The sequence below is a fragment of the Oncorhynchus keta genome, chromosome 1, assembly GCF_023373465.1.
Source record: "Oncorhynchus keta strain PuntledgeMale-10-30-2019 chromosome 1, Oket_V2, whole genome shotgun sequence".
Lineage (NCBI taxonomy): Eukaryota > Metazoa > Chordata > Actinopteri > Salmoniformes > Salmonidae > Oncorhynchus > Oncorhynchus keta.
The window spans coordinates 78,173,082-78,200,791 of record NC_068421.1 but is presented as its reverse complement, the minus strand read 5'-3'; the positions used below and the strand labels follow the sequence as shown (position 1 = coordinate 78,200,791).

Below are 27,710 nucleotides of genomic sequence, written 5' to 3'. Positions count from 1 at the left end.
AGTTTTATTGAAGACTTAGTTGTTAGCTATCTGTCTAGTTTTGCATGGGAACGCAACTCAAGGGCAGAATACACAACAACATAATACTTTATGATTATATCATGTAGAGAACACACAACAACATAATACTTTATGATTATAACATGTAGAGAACAAAACAACATAATACTTTATGATTATAACATGTAGAGAACACAACAACATAATACTTTGATTATAACATGTAGAGAACACAAACATCATAATACTTTATGATTATAACATGTAGAGAGAACACAAAAACATAATACTTTGATTATAACATGTAGAGAACACAACAACATAATACTTTGATTATAACATGTAGAGAGAACACAACAACATAATACTTCATGATTATAACATGTAGAGAACACAACAACATAATACTTTAAGATTATAACATGTAGAGAACACAACATAATACTTCATGATTATAACATGTAGAGAACACAACAACATAATACTTTATGATTACAACATGTAGAGAACACAACAACATAATACTTTATGATTATAACATGTAGAGAACACAACAACATACTACTTTATGATTATAACATGTAGAGAGAACACAACAACATACTACTTTATGATTATAACATGTAGAGAGAACACAACAACATAATACTTTATGATTATAACATGTAGAGAGAACACAACAACATAATACTTTATGATTATAACATGTAGAGAGAACACAACAACATAATACTTTATGATTATAACATGTAGAGAGAACACAACAACATAATACTTTATGATTATAACATGTAGAGAGAACACAACAACATAATACTTTATGATTATAACATGTAGAGAGAACACAACATAATACTTTATGATTATAACATGTAGAGAGAACACAACAACATTATACTTTATGATTATAACATGTAGAGAGAACACAACATAATACTTTATGATTATAACATGTAGAGAGAACACAACATAATACTTTATGATTATAACATGTAGAGAACACAACATAATACTTTATGATTATAACATGTAGAGAACACAACATAATACTTTATGATTATAACATGTAGAGAGAACACAACATAATACTTTATGATTATAACATGTAGAGAGAACACAACATAATACTTTATGATTATAACATGTAGAGAGAACACAACATAATACTTTATGATTATAACATGTAGAGAGAACACAACATAATACTTTATGATTATAACATGTAGAGAGAACACAACATAATACTTTATGATTATAACATGTAGAGAGAACACAACAACATAATACTTTATGATTATAACATGTAGAGAGAACACAACAACATAATACTTTATGATTATAACATGTAGAGAGAACACAACAACATAATACTTTATGATTATAACATGTAGAGAGAACACAACAACATAATACTTTATGATTATAACATGTAGAGAGAACACAACAACATAATACTTTATGATTATAACATGTAGAGAGAACACAACAACATAATACTTTATGATTATAACATGTAGAGAGAACACAACATAATACTTTTTGATTATAACATGTAGAGAGAACACAACATAATACTTTATGATTATAACATGTAGAGAGAACACAACAACATAATACTTTATGATTATAACATGTAGAGAACACAACATAATACTTTATGATTATAACATGTAGAGAGAACACAACAACATTATACTTTATGATTATAACATGTAGAGAGAACACAACAACATTATACTTTATGATTATAACATGTAGAGAGAACACAACAACATAATACTTTATGATTATAACATGTAGAGAGAACACAACAACAGGAACACAACAACATAATACTTTGATTATATCATGTAGAGAACACAACAACATAATACTTTATGATTATAACATGTAGAGAACACAACAACATAATACTTTATGATTATAACATGTAGAGAGAACACAAACAACATAATACTTCATGATTATAACATGTAGAGAACACAACAACATAATACTTCATGATTATAACATGTAGAGAACACAACAACATAATACTTTATGATTACAACATGTAGAGAACACAACAACATCATACTTTATGATTATAACATGTAGAGAACACAACAACATCATACTTTATGATTATAACATGTAGAGAACACAACAACATAATACTTTATGATTATAACATGTAGAGAGAACACAACAACATACTACTTTATGATTATAACATGTAGAGAGAACACAACAACATAATACTTTATGATAACATGTAGAGAACACAACAACATAATACTTTATGATTATAACATGTAGAGAACACAACAACATAATACTTTATGATTATAACATGTAGAGAGAACACAAACAACATAATACTTCATGATTATAACATGTAGAGAACACAACAACATAATACTTCATGATTATAACATGTAGAGAACACAACAACATAATACTTTATGATTACAACATGTAGAGAACACAACAACATCATACTTTATGATTATAACATGTAGAGAACACAACAACATCATACTTTATGATTATAACATGTAGAGAACACAACAACATAATACTTTATGATTATAACATGTAGAGAGAACACAACAACATACTACTTTATGATTATAACATGTAGAGAGAACACAACAACATAATACTTTATGATAACATGTAGAGAACACAACAACATAATACTTTATGATTATAACATGTAGAGAACACAACATAATACTTTATGATTATAACATGTAGAGAGAACACAACAACATAATACTTTATGATTATAACATGTAGAGAGAACACAACATCATACTTTATGATTATAACATGTAGAGAACACAACAACATAATACTTTATGATTATAACATGTAGAGAACACAAACATAATACTTTATGATTATAACATGTAGAGAGAACACAACAACATAATACTTCATGATTATAACATGTAGAGAACACAACAACATAATACTTTAAGATTATAACATGTAGAGAGAACACAACAACATAATACTTTATGATTATAAAATGTAGAGAACACAAACATAATACTTTATGATTATAACATGTAGAGAGAACACAACAACATAATACTTTGATTATAACATGTAGAGAACACAACAACATAATACATTATGATTATAACATGTAGAGAGAACACAATGTGCTGCCATCCTGTTAGAAGGTAACAGATTATTTTATTACAATGGTTAAATTGGATTTTCATTGTGTTCAATGGTGTTATTTGCCCCCTAGTGGCGCTTTCTGGTACTTAGAGAGGCGACGCAAACAGGAAGTACATCATTTGTTTTGCACGCATAGAGCAGCTACAAACAAAGTTACGTTGCAGGTCTTTCAATGTAGTTATATCTTGTCACGCTTCAGCCTTGGAAAAATATTTGTTTGTAAATTCGATTCAAGCATTTAGCTAATGATGATAATCTTGTTATTGATAGAGTTGCTTACATATCAATGTTGGTTGCATTTACTCACAAATTGCAATGCCTTTAATGTATGTCGCTAGCTGTATTACTTTGCTCATGCGTCATGCAAACGAATTGTAAAATATACAATACTGTAGTTTTGTTTCTGTTTCTAGTGTAATATGCTTTGTTATTCTACATAGATGGTTATACATTATTAGAGTAATGAAAGGAGCCAATTACCATATGGTTAACAATTAGCTATATGGTTTGGCATCATGCCAGATGCATGGTACCTTAGCGCGTGCTTTGTATTTATGCAACTTCAAATGTTTAATGTACAGCTACAGTATGTCGGTGTGAATTGAACACTAAAGTATATTATTTTCTGTATTTTGCAGTTTCACAACATAAACCTTTTCAATATATTCATTCAAGAAAAGTCACGCCTTGGGAGTTTTATTGAAGACTTAGTTGTTAGCTATCTGTCTAGTTTTGCATGGGAACGCAACTCAAGGGCAGAATACACAACAACATAATACTTTATGATTATATCATGTAGAGAACACACAACAACATAATACTTATGATTATAACATGTAGAGAACAAAACAACATAATACTTTATGATTATAACATGTAGAGAACACAACAACATAATACTTTGATTATAACATGTAGAGAACACAACAACATAATACTTTATGATTATAACATGTAGAGAGAACACAAACAACATAATACTTCATGATTATAACATGTAGAGAACACAACAACATAATACTTTGATTATAACATGTAGAGAGAACACAACAACATAATACTTCATGATTATAACATGTAGAGAACACAACAACATAATACTTTAAGATTATAACATGTAGAGAACACAACATAATACTTCATGATTATAACATGTAGAGAACACAACAACATAATACTTTATGATTACAACATGTAGAGAACACAACAACATAATACTTTATGATTATAACATGTAGAGAACACAACAACATACTACTTTATGATTATAACATGTAGAGAGAACACAACAACATACTACTTTATGATTATAACATGTAGAGAGAACACAACAACATAATACTTTATGATTATAACATGTAGAGAGAACACAACAACATAATACTTTATGATTATAACATGTAGAGAGAACACAACAACATAATACTTTATGATTATAACATGTAGAGAGAACACAACAACATAATACTTTATGATTATAACATGTAGAGAGAACACAACAACATAATACTTTATGATTATAACATGTAGAGAGAACACAACATAATACTTTATGATTATAACATGTAGAGAGAACACAACAACATTATACTTTATGATTATAACATGTAGAGAGAACACAACATAATACTTTATGATTATAACATGTAGAGAGAACACAACATAATACTTTATGATTATAACATGTAGAGAACACAACATAATACTTTATGATTATAACATGTAGAGAACACAACATAATACTTTATGATTATAACATGTAGAGAGAACACAACATAATACTTTATGATTATAACATGTAGAGAGAACACAACAACATAATACTTTATGATTATAACATGTAGAGAGAACACAACAACATAATACTTTATGATTATAACATGTAGAGAGAACACAACATAATACTTTATGATTATAACATGTAGAGAGAACACAACATAATACTTTATGATTATAACATGTAGAGAGAACACAACAACATAATACTTTATGATTATAACATGTAGAGAGAACACAACAACATAATACTTTATGATTATAACATGTAGAGAGAACACAACAACATAATACTTTATGATTATAACATGTAGAGAGAACACAACAACATAATACTTTATGATTATAACATGTAGAGAGAACACAACAACATAATACTTTATGATTATAACATGTAGAGAGAACACAACAACATAATACTTTATGATTATAACATGTAGAGAGAACACAACATAATACTTTTTGATTATAACATGTAGAGAGAACACAACATAATACTTTATGATTATAACATGTAGAGAGAACACAACAACATAATACTTTATGATTATAACATGTAGAGAACACAACATAATACTTTATGATTATAACATGTAGAGAGAACACAACAACATTATACTTTATGATTATAACATGTAGAGAGAACACAACAACATTATACTTTATGATTATAACATGTAGAGAGAACACAACAACATAATACTTTATGATTATAACATGTAGAGAGAACACAACAACATAATACTTTATGATTATAACATGTAGAGAACACAACATAATACTTTATGATTATAACATGTAGAGAGAACACAACATAATACTTTATGATTATAACATGTAGAGAGAACACAACATAATACTTTATGATTATAACATGTAGAGAGAACACAACAACATAATACTTTATGATTATAACATGTAGAGAACACAACATAATACTTTATGATTATAACATGTAGAGAGAACACAACATTAAACTCTCACTTAAACTCTCACTGTAACAATATCACATTTGTTGAATTTTGTAACACAGAGAAAAAGCTACAGTGGACAAGAACATGTCAAGATGAGACTAGCATTGTAAACTGAATACACCCTACACACATTCAGGCCTCTGTAGCACCACCTTCTGGATACTGTGCTTAATGATGAGCGACAGATAGAGAGGTGTGTATGCTGTGTGTGTACATAGAAATGTGTGTGTGTGTGTGTGTGTTAGTGTATAGATATGTGTGTGTAGTGTGTGTGTGTGTGTGTGTTAGTGTATAGATATGTGTGTGTGGTGTGTGTGTGTTAGTGTATAGATATGTGTGTGTGTGCGTCCGTATGTGTATCTGTGTGTGTATGATGGGCACCTTGTGTATGTTGCGCTCTTTGTTGAGGGGCAGGTGTATGTGTGTGTGTGTGTGTGTGTGTGTGTGTGTGTGTGTGTGTGTGTGTTCTGTATACCTTGTGTGTGTTTCGTTCAATGTTGAGCGGCAGGTTAAAGAGGAACTTGAAGCGCTGCAGAACGTTGAGGGCGTTACGTGTTGAGTCAGCTTTATCCTTCCTCCCCAAAACCTCCTGGAACAGAGTGTCTGCTGTATCACTGGCTCCTGAGATGGTGGGGGGGGAGAGAAGGAAGGAAAGAGAGAGAAAGGGTGAGTATCAAAAAAATAAGATTTTTTTTCTACTAATACATATTATCTTTCAGGCGAGAATCTGATTTCCCTCTGTGGCCTGTGTGCCAGGAAGCTGTGTGCCAGGAAGCTGTGTGCCAGGAAGCTGTGTGCCAGGAAGCTGTGTGCCAGGAAGCTGTGTGCCAGGAAGCTACCTGAACTAGGCAGAGTTAGAGAGAGAGTCAGTGAGGAGAGCATGACAGCCATCTCTCAGTCTTTCCTTCTCTCTCCCTCCCAGGGCCATTCACACACTACTCTCCGGCTTTGTGGGTGGCCTCGGATGTGCCGGCAAAAAAAGAAAAAACAAGGACTCGCTAAAATTATTTTAATCAGAAAAAGGGGTTAGCCCTCTCGCCCCCACCACACCAAATCTCAAAAGGAAAAACATTGAAACAGTGAACAGAGAAATATTTCACATTTTTCACTCCCCACTCTGGGCTCTGACTGATGAGTTGTCATGCTGTTTTGATATTTCGGGGGGGATGTTTGTGATTGTGTAGACCCACTGGTGTGTGTGTTGACTGGAGGGTGGGGGAGGGGTGGCTCGGTTACTCTCGGGTTGAAGGCCCACATGTAGGGAGTTATGGAGGTGTGCGGTTGCTGAGCTCTCAGCTGTGGGCCCAAATGTATGTCTGTCTGGGGCTGTGGGCCCACATGTATGTCTGTCTGGGGCTGTGGGCCCACATGTATGTCTGTCTGGGGCTGTGGGCCCATATGTATGTCTGTCTGGGGCTGTGGGCCCATATGTATGTCTGTCTGGGGCTGTGGGCCCACATGTATGTCTGTCTGGGGCTGTGGGCCCACATGTATGTCTGTCTGGGGCTGTGGGCCCACATGTATGTCTGTCTGGGGCTGTGGGCCCACATGTATGTCTGTCTGGGGCTGTGGGCCCACATGTATGTCTGTCTGGGGCTGTGGGCCCACATGTATGTCTGTCTGGGGCTGTGGAGATGAAAGCAGCGTCCAGGAGGGAGGTTTATTTACCTTCAACCCTGAGGACATGTTTATTGATGCTCCATTATAGGAGTCACATTATCATGTATGAGATGGGAGACAGGGACAGAGGATCTAGCTGGAAGAGACACTCTACAGACAGGGAAAAACGAACACACACACAACGTGGTGTGTGTGAGATAATTGGTGGGTGGCGAGGAGGCGAAATCGCACTCTATCTATCCTCAAACAGATTGATAGTTAAGTAGGTGGTGTTTTCTGAAGAAACTTCCTGCTAATTGGACTTCCTATGGAGATAGAAGGTAGTCTAAACAATGTCAGCTGGGATGATGTCTGCCTTCAGATTACAATACATACTACGGATTTGACTTGACCTATGAATTGGTGTATGTTCCAACTGAGAGGTAGAGATATTAACAGAGAGTGAATAGATGGATGGATGATGGATGAATGAACAGATGGGTGGACGGATGCATATTGTAGATGTATGGATGGATAGAAAGATGGAAGGCTTACTGTTGAGGACGTTCTCCAGGCGCTGTGTCATGGAGCCCTCCACCTTCTCTGTCCCATCAGACTCCAACCTCTGGTGGATCGCTGTAAAATATCAATAACGTTTTATTCAACACCGTGACTAGCTGTCATGGATGCTACAATTATTCTGCTCAATCAAAGGAGACAAGAAAAAAAATTTGAGCTCTGAATTCAGTATCAAATCACTGAATTAAAGCAGCACAGATTCAGATATAGAGACACATTGAGAAAGATAAAGAGAGATAGAGTTATTCAAGTTATTTTAAGGTATCTGTGTGTTCTGTAATCACAGAGTGTCTCTACTGCTCAATCTAACATGCGTAATTATGAGATTCCAGTTTGAGGAACTGAAGTTAAAACAATAAACAGCCTCTCTTCACCAGTGGCTTCTGTCGGACTCTGACCACGCCCCTCTCAACCATTCCCACGCCAACCACTGACCTGACCACAGCTACTGTAACTGATCCACTTGACCTAACCTGACTGAATTGGTACCCCCAATCAACATCCACTCCAGATCAGCATTTGATGTTCCATTGGGGGCCTTTGTTACATTTACATTTAAGTCATTTAGCAGACGCTCTTATCCAGAGCGACTTACAAATTGGTGCATTCACCTTATGACATCCAGTGGAACAGCCACTTTACAATAGTGCATCTAAATCTTTTAGGGGGGTGAGAAGGATTACTTAACATGACTGGAAAATAATCTAGGTGAAAGAAGACTGATCCATTTTGAACATAGACTGTAGATACTGTGCACCCAAAGACCAAGAGACTCCCAGAGGAAATGTAAATCCAAATGTTTTATCAGTTGGAGGAATAATATTTGGGTGAGGAGAGCTGACTGAAAGGCACTATTTCTACTGCTGAGAGGGATGCTGCTTGTGTCAGGTTGACTATACAACACTAATGAATAAAGATCTGGGGGGGTCCACAGTCCAACATCAACACTGAGTAGGAAATAGTGCTGGTGTGGTAAGGCAAGGAGAAGTAGATGAAAGGTAGAGTGTAAAAGGTGAGAAGAGGAGAAGAAAAGGAGATAGAAGAGAGAATTGGTCTGGAGTAATTCATGTGTGTTCATGTGTGTGTCTGTGTCTGTGTCTGTGTGTGTGTGTGTGTGTGTGTGTGTGTGTGTGTGTGTGTGTGTGTGTGTGTGTGTGTGTGTGTGTGTGTGTGTGTGTGTGTGTGTGTGTGTGTGTGTGTGTGTGAGGAGAGGAGAGGATGGAGTAGGATTAGAGGAGAGGATGGGGGGGTGGAGTAGGATTAGAGGAGAGGATGGAGGAGGTGGAGTAGGATTAGAGGAGAGGATGGAGGGGTGGAGTAGGATTAGAGGAGAGGATTGAGGGGGTGGAGTAGGATTAGAGGAGAGGATGGAGGGGTGGAGTAGGATTAGAGGAGAGGATGGAGGGGGTGGAGTAGGATTAGAGGAGAAGATGGAGGGGGTGGAGTAAGATTAGAGGAGAGGATGGAGGGGGTGGAGTAGGATTAGAGGAGAGGATGGAGGGGTGGAGTAGGATTAGAGGAGAGGATGGAGGGGGTGGAGTAGGATTAGAGGAGAGGATGGAGGGGGAGAGAAGAAAGAAGGGAGGCTAGTGTACGAGATGAGAAACACTAACACGAGGGAAAGAGAAAAGGGATGTCATCCCCCTTTCAAGCCCCCTTTCCTTATTCTCTGCTTTTCACCACTCTCACCCTCATTCGCTCCACTGAAAACAATGACTGTCAGCTAAAACAGAACAAAGCGAGAGAAAAGGAAGGAAGGAAGGAAAAAGAGAAAGGGGAGAGAGAGTTCTGTAAATAAATGTGGGTCCTGTTCTGAAAGACAGGAGCCTTGAGGCAGAGAGGCTGAGGTATTCCTGACCCTCACTAATCAAACATGCCATCATATCATGGCTGCCTAAATTGACACGGACATCACTGAACCAACGCAAGCAGAATGGCCAGAGAGAGCCAGGGCAGGAACCATAGACTTACTTAGCCTACAGACAGAAACAGGGTTTTATGGAAGAATAATGCCATCTGCTCTGAAAAGTATAGAGTAGAGGGAAGTCTAGTTTATTGTACAAACACACACCCCCCAGGGTCCTGGTTTTTGTCTCTGCGGAGACCCCCGTGCCCCCTGCCAGCTGTGTGTCCTCTCTGTCTGTCACACATACTCGCTGCCGCGGTCATGACGTCACGGCTAACCTAAACACCCCAACAGCCTCCAGATAACACACACACACACGGAGGAAGAGACACAGGCAGCCCCCACTCAGCTTCCTGGAACCCATTGAAAAGAATGGATCCAAAATAAAAATACAGCCTCCCTGGGTTCTGAAGTTGGAGATGTTTTGACTCCTGACTATGCACCGGAGTCGGAGGTTCAGAGCGTCGGGAATACGGCCCTGGGAAATATGGGATTTTGGAACACGGTAGCGGTGGTCCGTTTCCTGTATCGCAGGGCCACTTCCTTTTCACACAACAATGAAAGACATCAAATTTCATAATTTTTCTGAGGCCCCCCTGCAAAAAGAAGGAACCCGGCCTCTCTGTCAATCAGTGAGCCAGTTAGTCAGTCAGCCAGGTCTCAGAAGAGCCCTGTGAAACATGGTTCAGTTTGTCAGTGGATCAGCCTAACCAAACAGCCCCCAACTATGACTATGAACTATGAACCCCCTCATGCCTTTCAACAGCCTGTCTGCTCAGGGTCAAACATAGAGTTTAGAGAACTATTCATTCACTTCCTGTTTTACCCAGTCCCTGGTCCACTGGGTGGGTGACCCGAGACATCGAGGTCGTCTGACCTTTGACCTCAAGTAACCCCTCGATGTACCCTCCTCTTCTCTGTCACTATGTATCTACAAGTCTCAGTCTAATAGAGAAGGGGAGCCGTGTAGGAAGGGTGTAGTAAGCATGTTTAGGGAGCAACAGTTGGCTGTAGTTTCCATTCCCTAAATGGAGAGAGCTTATCACTGTCCACAACACTACACACACTGAGTTTAGCATTTGGCCTAGCTACTGCACTAACCAAACTAGCCATAAATAGTGCTGTGGGATGAGGATGGGTGGGGTTAGCCAGTTAGTGCCTGGTGCTAAACTGTGTGTTTACACCCAGCAGGGAAACACACACCGACATTATTACTGAGACGTCAGAGGCAAGTGTGCACGCGCACACGCACACGCACACACACACACACGTTTCTGTTGGAGGAGATGAAATGAGAAGAGAGGAAGGAATGAAGAGGGCAAGACAAAAGAGAGAAAGTAGAGAGAGATGATAACAGGAGAGAGAAGAGGAGAAAGAGAAGAACCTCATGGATTCTCAAAACACACCACTTGTTTAAAACATTTTTGGTTGAACAGAACTCATTTCATTTTCCAGATTTGGTCCACGCAGAGACATTCCTTCCTTATTTCCACATTGCGATCCCCACTCCCCTGCTCTCTCTTAATAATAAAACACCAGTGGCTTTTACGAGAGCCATCAATAAAAACCTCACATGCAGCCAGAAGAGAAAATAAACTGAGGAGGAGACTAAAAATAAAAGCCATTAAATGGTGATTAAGTGAGCTGGAAGCACCACAGGCTAAACAGCTATTAGTACCGTGCCACATTTAATGTAACACATGCTGAACACAGAGCACACACGCTCAGACGCAGACACACACACACGCTCAGAAGCACAGACACACACACTCACACGCTCAGACGCAGACACACACACACACGCTCAGAAGCACAGACACACACGCTCAGACACACAGACCCTTCATTATTAATTTCCTTTAAATTTGTACAGCAACACCTGAAGTAGAGCTAATTTAGAATGACTCCGACGACTTGCCAAACATGGAGTGAGACAGACAAAGAAAGGATTCACAGTTTTGCGGACAGCTGTGCTAACTGGACCTGGCAGTGAGCAACTGCTGGAGCCGCCAAGTGCCGTCTGGTTCAGAACAAGATGGCTGGCACATTACTAAAGCTTACCCTGACCATACCTGACTATTGTATGTAACTTGAACCATACATCAAGCTTACTATCCATACCAGAACGAGCACTGAGACATTCTCAATAACCAAAACAAACAAGGGCCTCAGATTGGTGTAAGGCACATGTCATACTCATTTCACGGAGGGCCGAGGTTCTGCGGGTTTTCGCTCCACCCTCATACTTGATTGATGAATTAAGGTCACTAATTAGTAAGGAACTCCCCTTACCTGGTTGTCTAGATCTTAATTGAAAGTAAAAATGTAAAACCTGCAGACACTCTGTGGAATGAGCTTGACAGCCGTGCTGTAAGGAGGCAGAATATACTCTCAAACCTTTACAGCGAAGTACAGCCTAATGACACAGGTCAATTGACTTGTCATCTTATGGTCTATTGCTTCCTGGTTCACAGGCCATGAGTCCATCTGAGGGTGCATTATTTCCTGGGTCACTGAGGACACCTGCTCTTCCCATTTTGGCTCATAATGGGCACGCTCAGCAGAGTGAACGTGAGAAAGGGACTGTATTGTTCCCCTCGGTCATATTACGGCCGTTATCATCCCTATTGCTCTGGCCTGCATTGTGTTGCCCTGCTCCGTTTATTTAGATTCAGACGCTAACAATGAAAACATTGCCTCGGATTCGGACCCCCCTGCTCCACCCGGGCACAAACATTACATACGGAAAGCAATCATAATAATGACTGAGACATATAAATAGTCAGGGGAAGTAACTGAGTGGCTATGAGGGGAATTAGAGTAAACAGACAAAAATATGACTGATAAAGTTGAACAATTGATTTGACTGAGCTACCTGGCAGAGCGACAGCAGTCAAAATGTTACCTCAGAGTTATCACAGAGAGTGAATCAGAAAGGCCATGGGAGTGTGTGTGCGTCTGTTTGGGTATACATGTGTGTGCATGCGTGTGCATATGTCTCAGTGTGTATGGGTGGCAAGTGTCAGTAAGTGTGTATGTTAGTTGGTGTGTGTGTATTTGTATAATGAATCCGCACACTCCACTCTACGGTTCTAATAGGAAAGCAGTACAGAATTAGATGGCCCTGCTACAGGCAGCACTGTGATTGACATGTGAGAGCTGATGCCGTTTTAATGAAAATGTTGTGGTTGGCTAGCGCAACTGTGGTACACTGCGGTGGAGTGGTGCTCTGCTCGCACACACACACACACACACACACACACACACACACACACACACACACACACACACACACACACACACACACACACACACACACACACACACACACACACACACACACACACACACACACACACACACACACACGCGCCTCTGTAATCAACCACTGCTAGACCACACTGCGTGAACGTGTGCATGCCCAAATCCTGTGCCCTAGCACATTGACTCTGTACCGGTATCCCCTGCATATAGCCTGGTCTTATTCTAACTCCCACTGTAAAACACCACACTAATGATATCCCAAACCATACCTGTCTTATTCTAACTCCCACTGTAAAACACCACACTAATGATATCCCAAACCATACCGGTCTTATACTAACTCCCACTGTAAAACACCACACTAATGATATCCCAAACCATACCGGTCTTATACTAACTCCCACTGTAAAACACCACACTAATGATATCCCAAACCACACCGGTCTTATTCTAACTCCCACTGTAAAACACCACACTAATGATATCACAAACCATACCGGTCTTATACTAACTCCCACTGTAAAACACCACACTAATGATATCCCAAACCATACCGGTCTTATACTAACTCCCACTGTAAAACACCACACTAATGATATCCCAAACCATACCGGTCTTATACTAACTCCCACTGTAAAACACCACACTAATGATATCCCAAACCATACCGGTCTTATTCTAACTCCCACTGTAAAACACCACACTAATGATATCCCAAACCATACCGGTCTTATACTAACTCCCACTGTAAAACACCACACTAATGATATCCCAAACCATACCGGTCTTATACTAACTCCCACTGTAAAACACCACACTAATGATATCCCAAACCATACCGGTCTTATTCTAACTCCCACTGTAAAACACCACACTAATGATATCCCAAACCATACCGGTCTTATTCTAATTCCCACTGTAAAACACCACACTAATGATATCCCAAACCACACCGGTCTTATTCTAACTCCCACTGTAAAACACCACACTAATGATATCCCAAACCATACCGGTCTTATTCTAACTCCCACTGTAAAACACCACACTAATGATATCCCAAACCATACCGGTCTTATTCTAATTCCCACTGTAAAACACCACACTAATGATATCCCAAACCACACCGGTCTTATTCTAACTCCCACTGTAAAACACCACACTAATGATATCCCAAACCATACCGGTCTTATACTAACTCCCACTGTAAAACACCACACTAATGATATCCCAAACCATACCGGTCTTATACTAACTACCACTGTAAAACACCACACTGATATCCCAAACCATACCGGTCTTATTCTAACTCCCACTGTAATACACCACACTAATGATATCCCAAACCATACCTGTCTTATTCTAACTCCCACTGTAAAACACCACACTAATGATATCCCAAACCATACCGGTCTTATTCTAACACCCACTGTAAAACACCACACTGATATCCCAAACCATACCTGTCTTATTATAACTCCCACTGTAAAACACCACACTAATGATATCCCAAACCATACCGGTCTTATTCTAACTCCCACTGTAAAACACCACACTGATATCCCAAACCATACCTGTCTTATTCTAACTCCCACTGTAAAACACCACACTAATGATATCCCAAACCACACCTGTCTTATTATAACTCCCACTGTAAAACACCACACTAATGATATCCCAAACCATACCGGTCTTATACTAACTCCCACTGTAAAACACCACACTAATGATATTCCAAACCATACCGGTCTTATTCTAACTCCCAATGTAAAACACCACACTAATGATATCCCAAACCATACCTGTGTTATACTAACTCCCACTGTAAAACACCACACTAATGATATCCCAAACCATACCTGTGTTATACTAACTCCCACTGTAAAACACCACACTAATGATATCCCAAACCATACCGGTCTTATTCTAACTCTCACTGTAAAACACCACACTAATGATATCCCAAACCATACCGGTCTTATTCTAACTCACTGTAAAACACCACACTGATATCCCAAACCATACCTGTCTTATTCTAACTCCCACTGTAAAACACCACACTAATGATATCCCAAACCATACCTGTCTTATTCTAACTCCCACTGTAAAACACCACACTAATGATATCCCAAACCATACCGGTCTTATTCTAATTCCCACTGTAAAACACCACACTAATGATATCCCAAACCACACCGGTCTTATTCTAACTCCCACTGTAAAACACCACACTAATGATATCCCAAACCATACCGGTCTTATACTAACTCCCACTGTAAAACACCACACTAATGATATCCCAAACCATACCTGTCTTATTCTAACTCCCACTGTAAAACACCACACTAATGATATCCCAAACCATACCGGTCTTATACTAACTCCCACTGTAAAACACCACACTGATATCCCAAACCATACCTGTCTTATTCTAACTCCCACTGTAAAACACCACACTAATGATTTCCCAAACCATACCTGTCTTATTCTAACTCCCACTGTAAAACACCACACTAATGATATTCCAAACCATACCTGTCTTATACTAACTCCCACTGTAAAACACCACACTAATGATATCCCAAACCATACCTGTCTTATTATAACTCCCACTGTAAAACACCACACTAATGATATCCCAAACCATACCGGTCTTATTCTAACACCCACTGTAGTAATACACCACACTAATGATATCCCAAACCATACCGGTCTTATTCTAACACCCACTGTAAAACACCACACTAATGATATCCCAAACCATACCGGTCTTATTCTAACTCCCACTGTAAAACACCACACTAATGATATCCCAAACCATACCGGTCTTATACTAACTCCCACTGTAAAACACCACACTAATGATATCCCAAACCATACCGGTCTTATACTAACTCCCACTGTAAAACACCACACTAATGATATCCCAAACCATACCGGTCTTATTCTAACTCCCACTGTAAAACACCACACTAATGATATCCCAAACCATACCGGTCTTATACTAACTCCCACTGTAAAACACCACACTAATGATATCCCAAACCATACCGGTCTTATACTAACTCCCACTGTAAAACACCACACTAATGATATCCCAAACCATACCGGTCTTATACTAACTCCCACTGTAAAACACCAGACTAATGATATTCCAAACCATACCGTTCTTATTCTAACTCCCACTGTAAAACACCACACTAATGATATCCCAAACCATACCTGTCTTATTCTAACTCCCACTGTAAAACACCACACTAATGATATTCCAAACCATAACTGTCTTATACTAACTCCCACTGTAAAACACCACACTAATGATATCCCAAACCATACCCGTCTTATTCTAACTCCCACTGTAAAACACCACACTAATGATATTCCAAACCATACCTGTCTTATACTAACTCCCACTGTAAAACACCACACTAATGATATCCCAAACCATACCGGTCTTATTCTAACACCCACTGTAGTAATACACCACACTAATGATATCCCAAACCATACCGGTCTTATTCTAACACCCACTGTAAAACACCACACTAATGATATCCCAAACCATACCTGTCTTATTCTAACTCCCACTGTAAAACACCACACTAATGATATCCCAAACCATACCGGTCTTATACTAACTCCCACTGTAAAACACCACACTAATGATATCCCAAACCATACCGGTCTTATACTAACTCCCACTGTAAAACACCACACTAATGATATCCCAAACCATACCTGTCTTATTCTAACTCCCACTGTAAAACACCACACTAATGATATCCCAAACCATACCGGTCTTATACTAACTCCCACTGTAAAACACCACACTGATATCCCAAACCATACCTGTCTTATTCTAACTCCCACTGTAAAACACCACACTAATGATTTCCCAAACCATACCTGTCTTATTCTAACTCCCACTGTAAAACACCACACTAATGATATTCCAAACCATACCTGTCTTATACTAACTCCCACTGTAAAACACCACACTAATGATATTCCAAACCATACCTGTCTTATTATAACTCCCACTGTAAAACACCACACTAATGATATCCCAAACCATACCGGTCTTATTCTAACACCCACTGTAGTAATACACCACACTAATGACATCCCAAACCATACCGGTCTTATTCTAACACCCACTGTAAAACACCACACTAATGATATCCCAAACCATACCGGTCTTATTCTAACTCCCACTGTAAAACACCACACTAATGATATCCCAAACCATACCGGTCTTATACTAACTCCCACTGTAAAACACCACACTAATGATATTCCAAACCATACCTGTCTTATACTAACTCCCACTGTAAAACACCACACTAATGATATCCCAAACCATACCTGTCTTATTATAACTCCCACTGTAAAACACCACACTAATGATATTCCAAACCATACCTGTCTTATACTAACTCCCACTGTAAAACACCACACTAATGATATCCCAAACCATACCGGTCTTATTCTAACACCCACTGTAGTAATACACCACACTAATGATATCCCAAACCATACCGGTCTTATTCTAACACCCACTGTAAAACACCACACTCATGATATCCCAAACCATACCTGTCTTATTCTAACTCCCACTGTAAAAACACCACACTAATGATATCCCAAACCATACCGGTCTTATACTAACTCCCACTGTAAAACACCACACTAATGATATCCCAAACCATACCGGTCTTATACTAACTCCCACTGTAAAACACCACACTAATGATATCCCAAACCATACCGGTCTTATACTAACTCCCACTGTAAAACACCAGACTAATGATATCCCCAAACCATACCGGTCTTATTCTAACTCCCACTGTAAAACACCAGACTAATGATATTCCAAACCATACCTGTCTTATTCTAACTCCCACTGTAAAACACCACACTAATGATATCCCAAACCATACCTGTCTTATACTAACTCCCACTGTAAAACACCACACTAATGATATCCCAAACCATACCGTCTTAAAACACCACACTAACTCCCAAACTGTAAAACACCTGTAAAACACCACACTAATGATATTCCAAACCATACCTGTCTTATACTAACTCCCACTGTAAAACACCACACTAATGATATCCCAAACCATACCGGTCTTATTCTAACACCCACTGTAGTAATACACCACACTAATGATATCCCAAACCATACCGGTCTTATTCTAACACCCACTGTAAAACACCACACTAATGATATCCCAAACCATACCTGTCTTATTCTAACTCCCACTGTAAAACACCACACTAATGATATCCCAAACCATACCGGTCTTATACTAACTCCCACTGTAAAACACCACACTAATGATATCCCAAACCATACCGGTCTTATACTAACTCCCACTGTAAAACACCACACTAATGATATCCCAAACCATACCTGTCTTATTCTAACTCCCACTGTAAAACACCACACTAATGATATCCCAAACCATACCGGTCTTATACTAACTCCCACTGTAAAACACCACACTGATATCCCAAACCATACCTGTCTTATTCTAACTCCCACTGTAAAACACCACACTAATGATTTCCCAAACCATACCTGTCTTATTCTAACTCCCACTGTAAAACACCACACTAATGATATTCCAAACCATACCTGTCTTATACTAACTCCCACTGTAAAACACCACACTAATGATATTCCAAACCATACCTGTCTTATTATAACTCCCACTGTAAAACACCACACTAATGATATCCCAAACCATACCGGTCTTATTCTAACACCCACTGTAGTAATACACCACACTAATGACATCCCAAACCATACCGGTCTTATTCTAACACCCACTGTAAAACACCACACTAATGATATCCCAAACCATACCGGTCTTATTCTAACTCCCACTGTAAAACACCACACTAATGATATCCCAAACCATACCGGTCTTATACTAACTCCCACTGTAAAACACCACACTAATGATATTCCAAACCATACCTGTCTTATACTAACTCCCACTGTAAAACACCACACTAATGATATCCCAAACCATACCTGTCTTATTATAACTCCCACTGTAAAACACCACACTAATGATATTCCAAACCATACCTGTCTTATACTAACTCCCACTGTAAAACACCACACTAATGATATCCCAAACCATACCGGTCTTATTCTAACACCCACTGTAGTAATACACCACACTAATGATATCCCAAACCATACCGGTCTTATTCTAACACCCACTGTAAAACACCACACTCATGATATCCCAAACCATACCTGTCTTATTCTAACTCCCACTGTAAAACACCACACTAATGATATCCCAAACCATACCGGTCTTATACTAACTCCCACTGTAAAACACCACACTAATGATATCCCAAACCATACCGGTCTTATACTAACTCCCACTGTAAAACACCACACTAATGATATCCCAAACCATACCGGTCTTATTCTAACTCCCACTGTAAAACACCACACTAATGATATCCCAAACCATACCGGTCTTATACTAACTCCCACTGTAAAACACCACACTAATGATATCCCAAACCATACCGGTCTTATACTAACTCCCACTGTAAAACACCACACTAATGATATCCCAAACCATACCGGTCTTATTCTAACTCCCACTGTAAAACACCACACTAATGATATCCCAAACCATACCGGTCTTATACTAACTCCCACTGTAAAACACCACACTAATGATATCCCAAACCATACCGGTCTTATACTAACTCCCACTGTAAAACACCAGACTAATGATATTCCAAACCATACCGGTCTTATTCTAATTCCCACTGTAAAACACCACACTAATGATATCCCAAACCATACCTGTCTTATTCTAACTCCCACTGTAAAACACCACACTAATGATATTCCAAACCATACCTGTCTTATACTAACTCCCACTGTAAAACACCACACTAATGATATCCCAAACCATACCTGTCTTATTCTAACTCCCACTGTAAAACACCACACTAATGATATTCCAAACCATACCTGTCTTATACTAACTCCCACTGTAAAACACCACACTAATGATATCCCAAACCATACCGGTCTTATTCTAATTCCCACTGTAAAACACCACACTAATGATATCCCAAACCACACCGGTCTTATTCTAACTACCACTGTAAAACACCACACTGATATCCCAAACCATACCGGTCTTATACTAACTCCCACTGTAATACACCACACTAATGATATCCCAAACCATACCTGTCTTATTCTAACTCCCACTGTAAAACACCACACTAATGATATCCCAAACCATACCGGTCTTATTCTAACACCCACTGTAAAACACCACACTGATATCCCAAACCATACCTGTCTTATTATAACTCCCACTGTAAAACACCACACTAATGATATCCCAAACCATACCTGTCTTATTCTAACTCCCACTGTAAAACACCACACTAATGATATCCCAAACCATACCGGTCTTATACTAACTCCCACTGTAAAACACCACACTGATATCCCAAACCATACCTGTCTTATTCTAACTCCCACTGTAAAACACCACACTAATGATATCCCAAACCATACCGGTCTTATTCTAACTCCCACTGTAAAACACCACACTAATGATATCCCAAACCATACCGGTCTTATTCTAATTCCCACTGTAAAACACCACACTAATGATATCCCAAACCACACCGGTCTTATTCTAACTCCCACTGTAAAACACCACACTAATGATATCCCAAACCATACCGGTCTTATACTAACTCCCACTGTAAAACACCACACTAATGATATCCCAAACCATACCGGTCTTATTCTAACTCCCACTGTAAAACACCACACTGATATCCCAAACCATACCTGTCTTATTCTAACTCCCACTGTAAAACACCACACTAATGATATCCCAAACCACACCTGTCTTATTATAACTCCCACTGTAAAACACCACACTAATGATATCCCAAACCATACCGGTCTTATACTAACTCCCACTGTAATACACCACACTAATGATATCCCAAACCATACCGGTCTTATTCTAACTCCCACTGTAAAACACCACACTAATGATATTCCAAACCATACCGGTCTTATTCTAACTCCCACTGTAAAACACCACACTAATGATATCCCAAACCATACCTGTCTTATTCTAACTCCCACTGTAAAACACCACACTAATGATATCCCAAACCTTACCGGTCTTATACTCTTTTCAGACAGATGGAATGTGCCGCCTTGAAAGTGCCTCGGCTAAGGGTACACTATTTCAAAAGACGACACAAAACCATCTCTGGAGATCGTTTTGAAGCACCATTGAACAGGCATTTTACTTGTCCATGACGGAATACCTCCTCTGAAGCAGGATTGACGTCCATCACTATGGGACAAGAACTGCCAATCAAATAATCTCGAGCTGCCTGCGCCCTGCCTGCCTGCGCCTTGCCTGCCTGCGCCTTGCCTGCCAGCAGCCCACTCTCTTCCAAAAAAAGTTCATTAAATACTGTGACTTACCAAGAAATTTAGTAGAAAGAAAACTATCATAAAATAAAACGCCATTTAAAAAAACACAGCAGCACATCAATCAGTAAGGTTTATTGTTGTCAGGGAAACAATACCGGTCATTATATGCCGGAGCAGAATTCTACTGTCAGAAAAGGTACAGATGCTCCTGATGCGGCACTTTTAAAAATTGTCTGAAAGGTGATCTACTGTCGCGTTACTGTAGAAGTGTTCTATGTCTGTAAAGGATATTAGTCAAACACACACTGCAATAGACCAGAGCCTCACAAACACTTACTTGCATCATGAGAGCCAAGTACCGCCAACCCTGAAACATGTTTACATTCATTGTCTTTATACGGTTATCATCTACCCGTGTAATAACACACATACAATGTATATACCACACACTCTCTGTGTAGTATTGATGTACAGTGTAAAAAACACATACTCTGTGTATAGTCTGTGTGTAACGTGTACTGTATCTTTACCTGCGAGGGCGTCCTGTGCCTCAAAGAAAGTGCTGAGGCCTCCCTTCACGTAGGCCAGACTGCCCTCGTTCTTCCTAGTGGCCTGCTTCTTCAGGTTACTGGCTGCCATACGCAACTGGTCAAAACTGAGAGGGGGAGGGAGGGAAAGAGAGAGCGAGATGAGAAAGAAAAGTGGGATGTGAAAGTTAAAAACTCTGTTTACTTCCAAGTGTGACACCATCCCATCAGTCAGAGGAGTGTGTGTGTGCGTACAATTTTCTATGTGTAACGCACACAAGTGAGAGTCCGCACAAGCATGCGTGTGTGTACTTTGGGAGTGAATGTAAGTTTCCTCTGGAGGAAGAAACACAGGCCCTGTCAACCCAAAACAGCCCAACCCAGTGGAGTCTGCAGCCCTGCAGTTGCTGGTCAGGAGCAGACAGGATCCATCCGCTAGACTGGGGGGTTAGATGGAGGGGAACCATGATGGATGACAGGGAGGAAACCAGGAGAGACTAATAATAACCTGACAGACATGCTGACAAACACTGTCCTAGTATGACAGAGACCAGGGGTCAGAAGTCAACAAGAGAAAGGACAATTCCTCCACATGTCCAAAGTTTTCTTGTGCCAAGTCAGGGGTCAACAGGGATTGGAGCTAGATTGTATTTATTTACAGACTAGCTCTGTTTCTGGGTCAGTGGTTTGATTGGATGGACTGAGAACCACGTAAAAAATAAAAAAAATAAAAACATTTTTTTGTAAACTGTATTGAGGCTTTTGTTAAATGCATTTTAAATCAATTGTGAATTGATGATAAAGACAACATTCAAAAGTTTTGTGCCAAGTCACTGCATTACTTCCAACAGTGTTTCTGACTGATCGCTTGGCTAGAGGGCTGACATTCATCAACATATTAGTTGGGATGGTGCGCTGGCTGGTACAGGAGAAATATACTTGTGATTGGCTGTGTGTCTGACCCAGAGGTCGTAGAAAATAGATAGGTAGGTCGGCCTGACCTACCTGGTGACAGAGTGGTTCTCGATTAGGTACCAGGTGGCTGAGAAGTTCTCGCTGGTGAAATCCCCACTCACCCCTGGGAACATGGCCTCCAGATCTTTCAGAGGGACCTTACCCCTGGGGGAGAAAACGGATTACTAAGAAACCCTGTGAAATGTACGGTCATGCTGTGGTCCTGTACGGTCATGCTGTGGTCCTGTACGGTCATGCTGTGGTCCTGTACGGTCATGCTGTGGTCCTGTACGGTCATGCTGTGGTACTGTACGGTCATGCTGTGGTACTGTACGGCGATGCTGTGGTACTGTACGGTCATGCTGTGGTACTGTACGGTCATGCTGTGGTACTGTACGGTCATGCTGTGGTACTGTACGGTCATGCTGTGGTACTGTACGGTCATGCTGTGGTACTGTACGGTCATGCTGTGGTCCTGTTTGGGTCAGTTGGTAGAGTGATTGTGGGTTGGATTTCTCTTGATCACCCATACGGATAATGTATTCAGGCACATTTGGTTAAAAGCAAACATAGTATTATAGATTATGCTGCTTAGCCCATTTCTCTCTTTGACAATGAAGTTGAAAATTGAACACAATCTACACAAACAATAAATAATAGGTAATGCTTACAACTGTACATAGTTTCACAAATAAGAAATAACATATCCATGACATTGTACAAAATAACAAGAATGTCCTTCTTATAATGTAATGAGGTGGAAGGTGAGTTGGGGTGTTTGTATAAAGTCATCCAGCAGGGGTCAGTGTGAGGCCAGGCTGTGCCCAAGGAGGGAGGCCCGGGCGTGGGAAGAGCAGTGTGTGACGCCTGGGTGCCCCTTGAGGACCCAGAGCCCATTAGGAAGGTTTGATCTGTGGTAATGACCCGTGGGCTACACTAACTAAACCCTAACCCTCCTCCCCCCATCCAGCCTCCACTGTAATGTACTGGAGCACACTGGGCCCTCAGGGAGTGATTACACACACACGCATGCATGCACACACACAAACATCATAGAGCAGAATTATCTCAGAAAAGATGTAACGATGGGTTGTCATGGGAAAGAAGTGGGAGAGAGGGGGGGTTTGATCACCATAGAACTCACCACACTTTCCATTCAAAGTACCCATGCTCTTCTAACGACCTTGTAACTTTGTTGCTCAGTTGGTAAGAGTGTGGTGTGAACAACAAAGTTTACAGATTGAATTTGCGCAAAGATCAAGTGAACATACTAAAAACGGATGCACTGTAGGTCACTTTACAAAGCTTCTGCAAAGTGGCATATTCAATTTACACAGGTATCTCAAAAGAGACAGAGACAGAGAGAGAGTCAGGAAGCAAAAGAGAGAGAAACAACTTGCTCAGTCCGTTAAGTTATTCCCTCATCTCCATACCTGGCACGTTATCAAAGCCTGCTCTCACATGTTACGGATCTGCTGCTTTGCTCTACAGACAGGAAGCACATACGTATACGCTGAGAGAAACTTTGCTCTTACTATTCATGCAGTTCAGTAGGCGAACTCAAAATAAGCAGTTACAGTTGGGACATTATTACTGGAGCATTGCGGCTCGGACGAGGTTTGTTACTCTGTAGCGTGTGGACCAAAATAAAAAGGAACAGGTTGATGATGACATCCCCAGGAAGTGTTTTGCAGACCGACAAGATGACTTCCTGTCTGACCTCTCGGCAATAATAACCAGCCAGTGACATCACCACCAGACAAACTTGTTCAAACTGGTTCAAGACCTCGTAATTATAATCATGGGTTGAAACTTATTGAATTACTAAACGATTCACTAAAAGGTTGTCCGACTCCATCCACTCCACTTCTCCTGGTCAGCTGTGTCTGGTTGGACAGCCAGCCACTGTCTCTTCAATAAACAGCATTGGCTACATTCATTCATGTGTGTGTGTGTGTGTGTGTGTGTGTGTGTGTGTGTGTGTGTGTGTGTGTGTGTGTGTGTGTGTGTACTGTGCAGTGCGTGTGTGTGTGTCCATTTTAATGGACCAGTGTCTTTACTAGATATTCTCCCATCTTTTTGCATACTTTTTAGCCAGCAGCTCTGAAAGTAGCATCCATGAGCCAAAAGCGATCCACAAAAATTGCTTACTACGTTACGTCATTGATCGCTCTCTACTGTGTGTACGTCTTGCTAACAGTCACTAAAATGGCGAAGGGCTGAAGCTCATTGGCTGAAACTCGAATTGCTAGGGGGCTGGCCCAAGTGGGGGGGAAATGGCGCCGCACAGCTTCCAGAAAGCAGTTGCTTTAAAACTAGGGATTTCATAGCTAATTAAGGTAAGAGAGTAACTTTTCTCATAGATTATGCATGTGTGAACTACACATAGACACATCCAGCCCAAATTGGGAGGTTAAAAAAAAATAATAACATTACTAGTCGCCAAAGTACCAGAGAATGTCTTTAATGTGGCTAATAACATGAAGAGAAGAAACCGTGGTTTCTCAGTTCGGGATAACTGACTCGTTCTATGGGTTGCAGCCTACCAGTAGGCCCAGGAAAGTGACCCTGGACATGGAGGGTTTGCGGCTCAGTCAGGGGCTAACCTCCCTGGCCACGAGTGGTCACTTGGCCCCTGCCCCCTCTAAACCAAACAAACACCAGAGGGCCTAGAGCACAGACATACCAGAACTATACAAACTCAACTATACATTACAGGCTGTGCTTTCTCTGCCAGGCGCGTGGGAGGCTGAGACCACACCACACGCCTCCTATGACCATGTGTGGTGGGCTGCACTCTTTCTTTTCAACTATTTCCTTTCGTCTTTTCTTCTCTCTCCTTTAAACACAATGCATTTGTCTCCAGTGCGTTGTTCAGCGGTTAAATCCAGTTGAGCCATTGCTGTGTTGGCATAACATTTCAAACACCTCCACATGGGGATCCTTTGTTTCTGTTTACAGACCTAAACCATGACTCAAAGACTAGAACCTGTGTGTTTATGTATGTGTGTGTGGTGTGTGTGTAGTGTGTGCATGCATGCGTGTCTTGTGTGTGTGTGTGTGTGTGTGTGTGTGTGTGTGTGTGTGTGTGTGTGTGTGTGTGTGTGTGTGTGTGTGTGTGTGTGTAGCATGCGTGTGTGTGTGTGTGTGTGTAGCATGCGTGTGTGTGTGTGTGTGTGTAGCATGCGTGTGTGTGTGTGTAGCATGCGTGTGTGTGTGCGTGTGTGCGCGTGTGTGCGTGTGTGTGTGTGTGTGTGTGTGTGTGTGTGTAGCATGCGTGTGTGTGTGTGTGTGTGTGTGTGTGTGTGTGTCCCTACTTGTCTACGTCGATGCCCAATGGATTGCTGGGACGTAGGGAAAGGGGAGAGATGCCCTTGTTGCGGTCGGTTCTCATGTCGTAATAGTTCATCTCATCCACCCACACAGCAGACTGGTCCAGGATACCTAGAGCACAGACACACATCATCACTGAGGGACAGCCGAGATCACACACACACAATAATAGTACCTGATAGAGCTACTATACAGTTTGTACAGCAACACAGGACAAAACAGTATGAGTATCCATACTGTAGTTCCCCGCTGCCTCTGCTTGGTAATACCGAGGAAGATTGTCTGTACTTGTGCCACTGAATAGTCATTCTAGAGTTCCTCTGATGATTGACAGAGAGACTTGTATTAAAACTGGAGTGGTTATAGAGAGCAGCCATCTTACCGATCTTCTCAGCCTTGAGCAGTTTGAAGGAGACGGTGGAGGTGCCGTGTCCTCCTGACTTGGTGCTGACGATGATCTCTCCCTTATCGTCTTTGGCTGGGCCCACATGACACACTATCTTACTGGCTGACATCCACTCAGCCGTCAGCAGGCAGTTGTGACCACAGATGGAGAGACCTGGGAGAGAGAGAAATATATAGGCGCGCTTACAGAAACAGGACAAGTAATAACACAGAGACACATTGAGAGAAGAGGCATGACACAATGGCACAAACAGCAGTTTAATAAACCTGTCATTAGGGGGTCAATGTTCAGCCCAGGGTCCAGTCAGTCCTGTGTAGCCCTGGCAAGTCTGCCACAGCTTCATCATTCTCTCCACACTTGAGAGTGCTGTCACTTCACTGTTAAGTGGCTCATTACAGATCTATTTACTCTACTTCTACACTTTCTCTTTTATTTATCTTTCTATCTGACCCTTCTCATGGAGTAAAGAGAAGTTTAGGGAGAAAGAAAGTGATCGAGAGAGAAGAAAGAGAGAGACTAAAAGAGAGAAAGTGAACCCCCCCCATTTGATTTATCTGACCAAAGGGAACTGAACAGAGAGCTACAGATGACTGCACTTAAACATCATAAATGCCTGTGAGAGATGATCAACAAATAACCACTGAAACAAACTGTAAATAATAAAACGGTAACAAAGGACATGTCCTGCCTTTGTTCTGTACTGGTTGTTTTGTTTGAATATACAGTAGATGCACTAACTAACTAATACACACCT

General features: G+C 40.3%; 1 protein-coding gene across 4 annotated transcripts in view; it reads right to left on the bottom strand.

Moving 5' to 3' along the window:
* The window catches only part of exoc2 (exocyst complex component 2), a 124,378-nt gene that overhangs the window by 74,707 nt on the left and 21,961 nt on the right, over positions 1-27,710 (bottom strand). For all 4 annotated transcript variants that reach the window (XR_008063909.1, XR_008063910.1, XR_008063911.1 and 1 more), the window contains exons 3-8: positions 26,933-27,109; positions 26,535-26,661; positions 23,269-23,382; positions 22,267-22,391; positions 8,079-8,159; positions 6,400-6,545 (exon numbers count right to left, since the gene is read on the bottom strand). Coding sequence is in view for 1 of the 4 variants with exons in the window: in XM_052461460.1 (XP_052317420.1) it covers positions 6,400-6,545; positions 8,079-8,159; positions 22,267-22,391; positions 23,269-23,382; positions 26,535-26,661; positions 26,933-27,109 (770 nt within the window). In the remaining 3 variants the exon portion in view is untranslated. The remainder of the gene's footprint in view (positions 1-6,399; positions 6,546-8,078; positions 8,160-22,266; positions 22,392-23,268; positions 23,383-26,534; positions 26,662-26,932; positions 27,110-27,710) is intronic.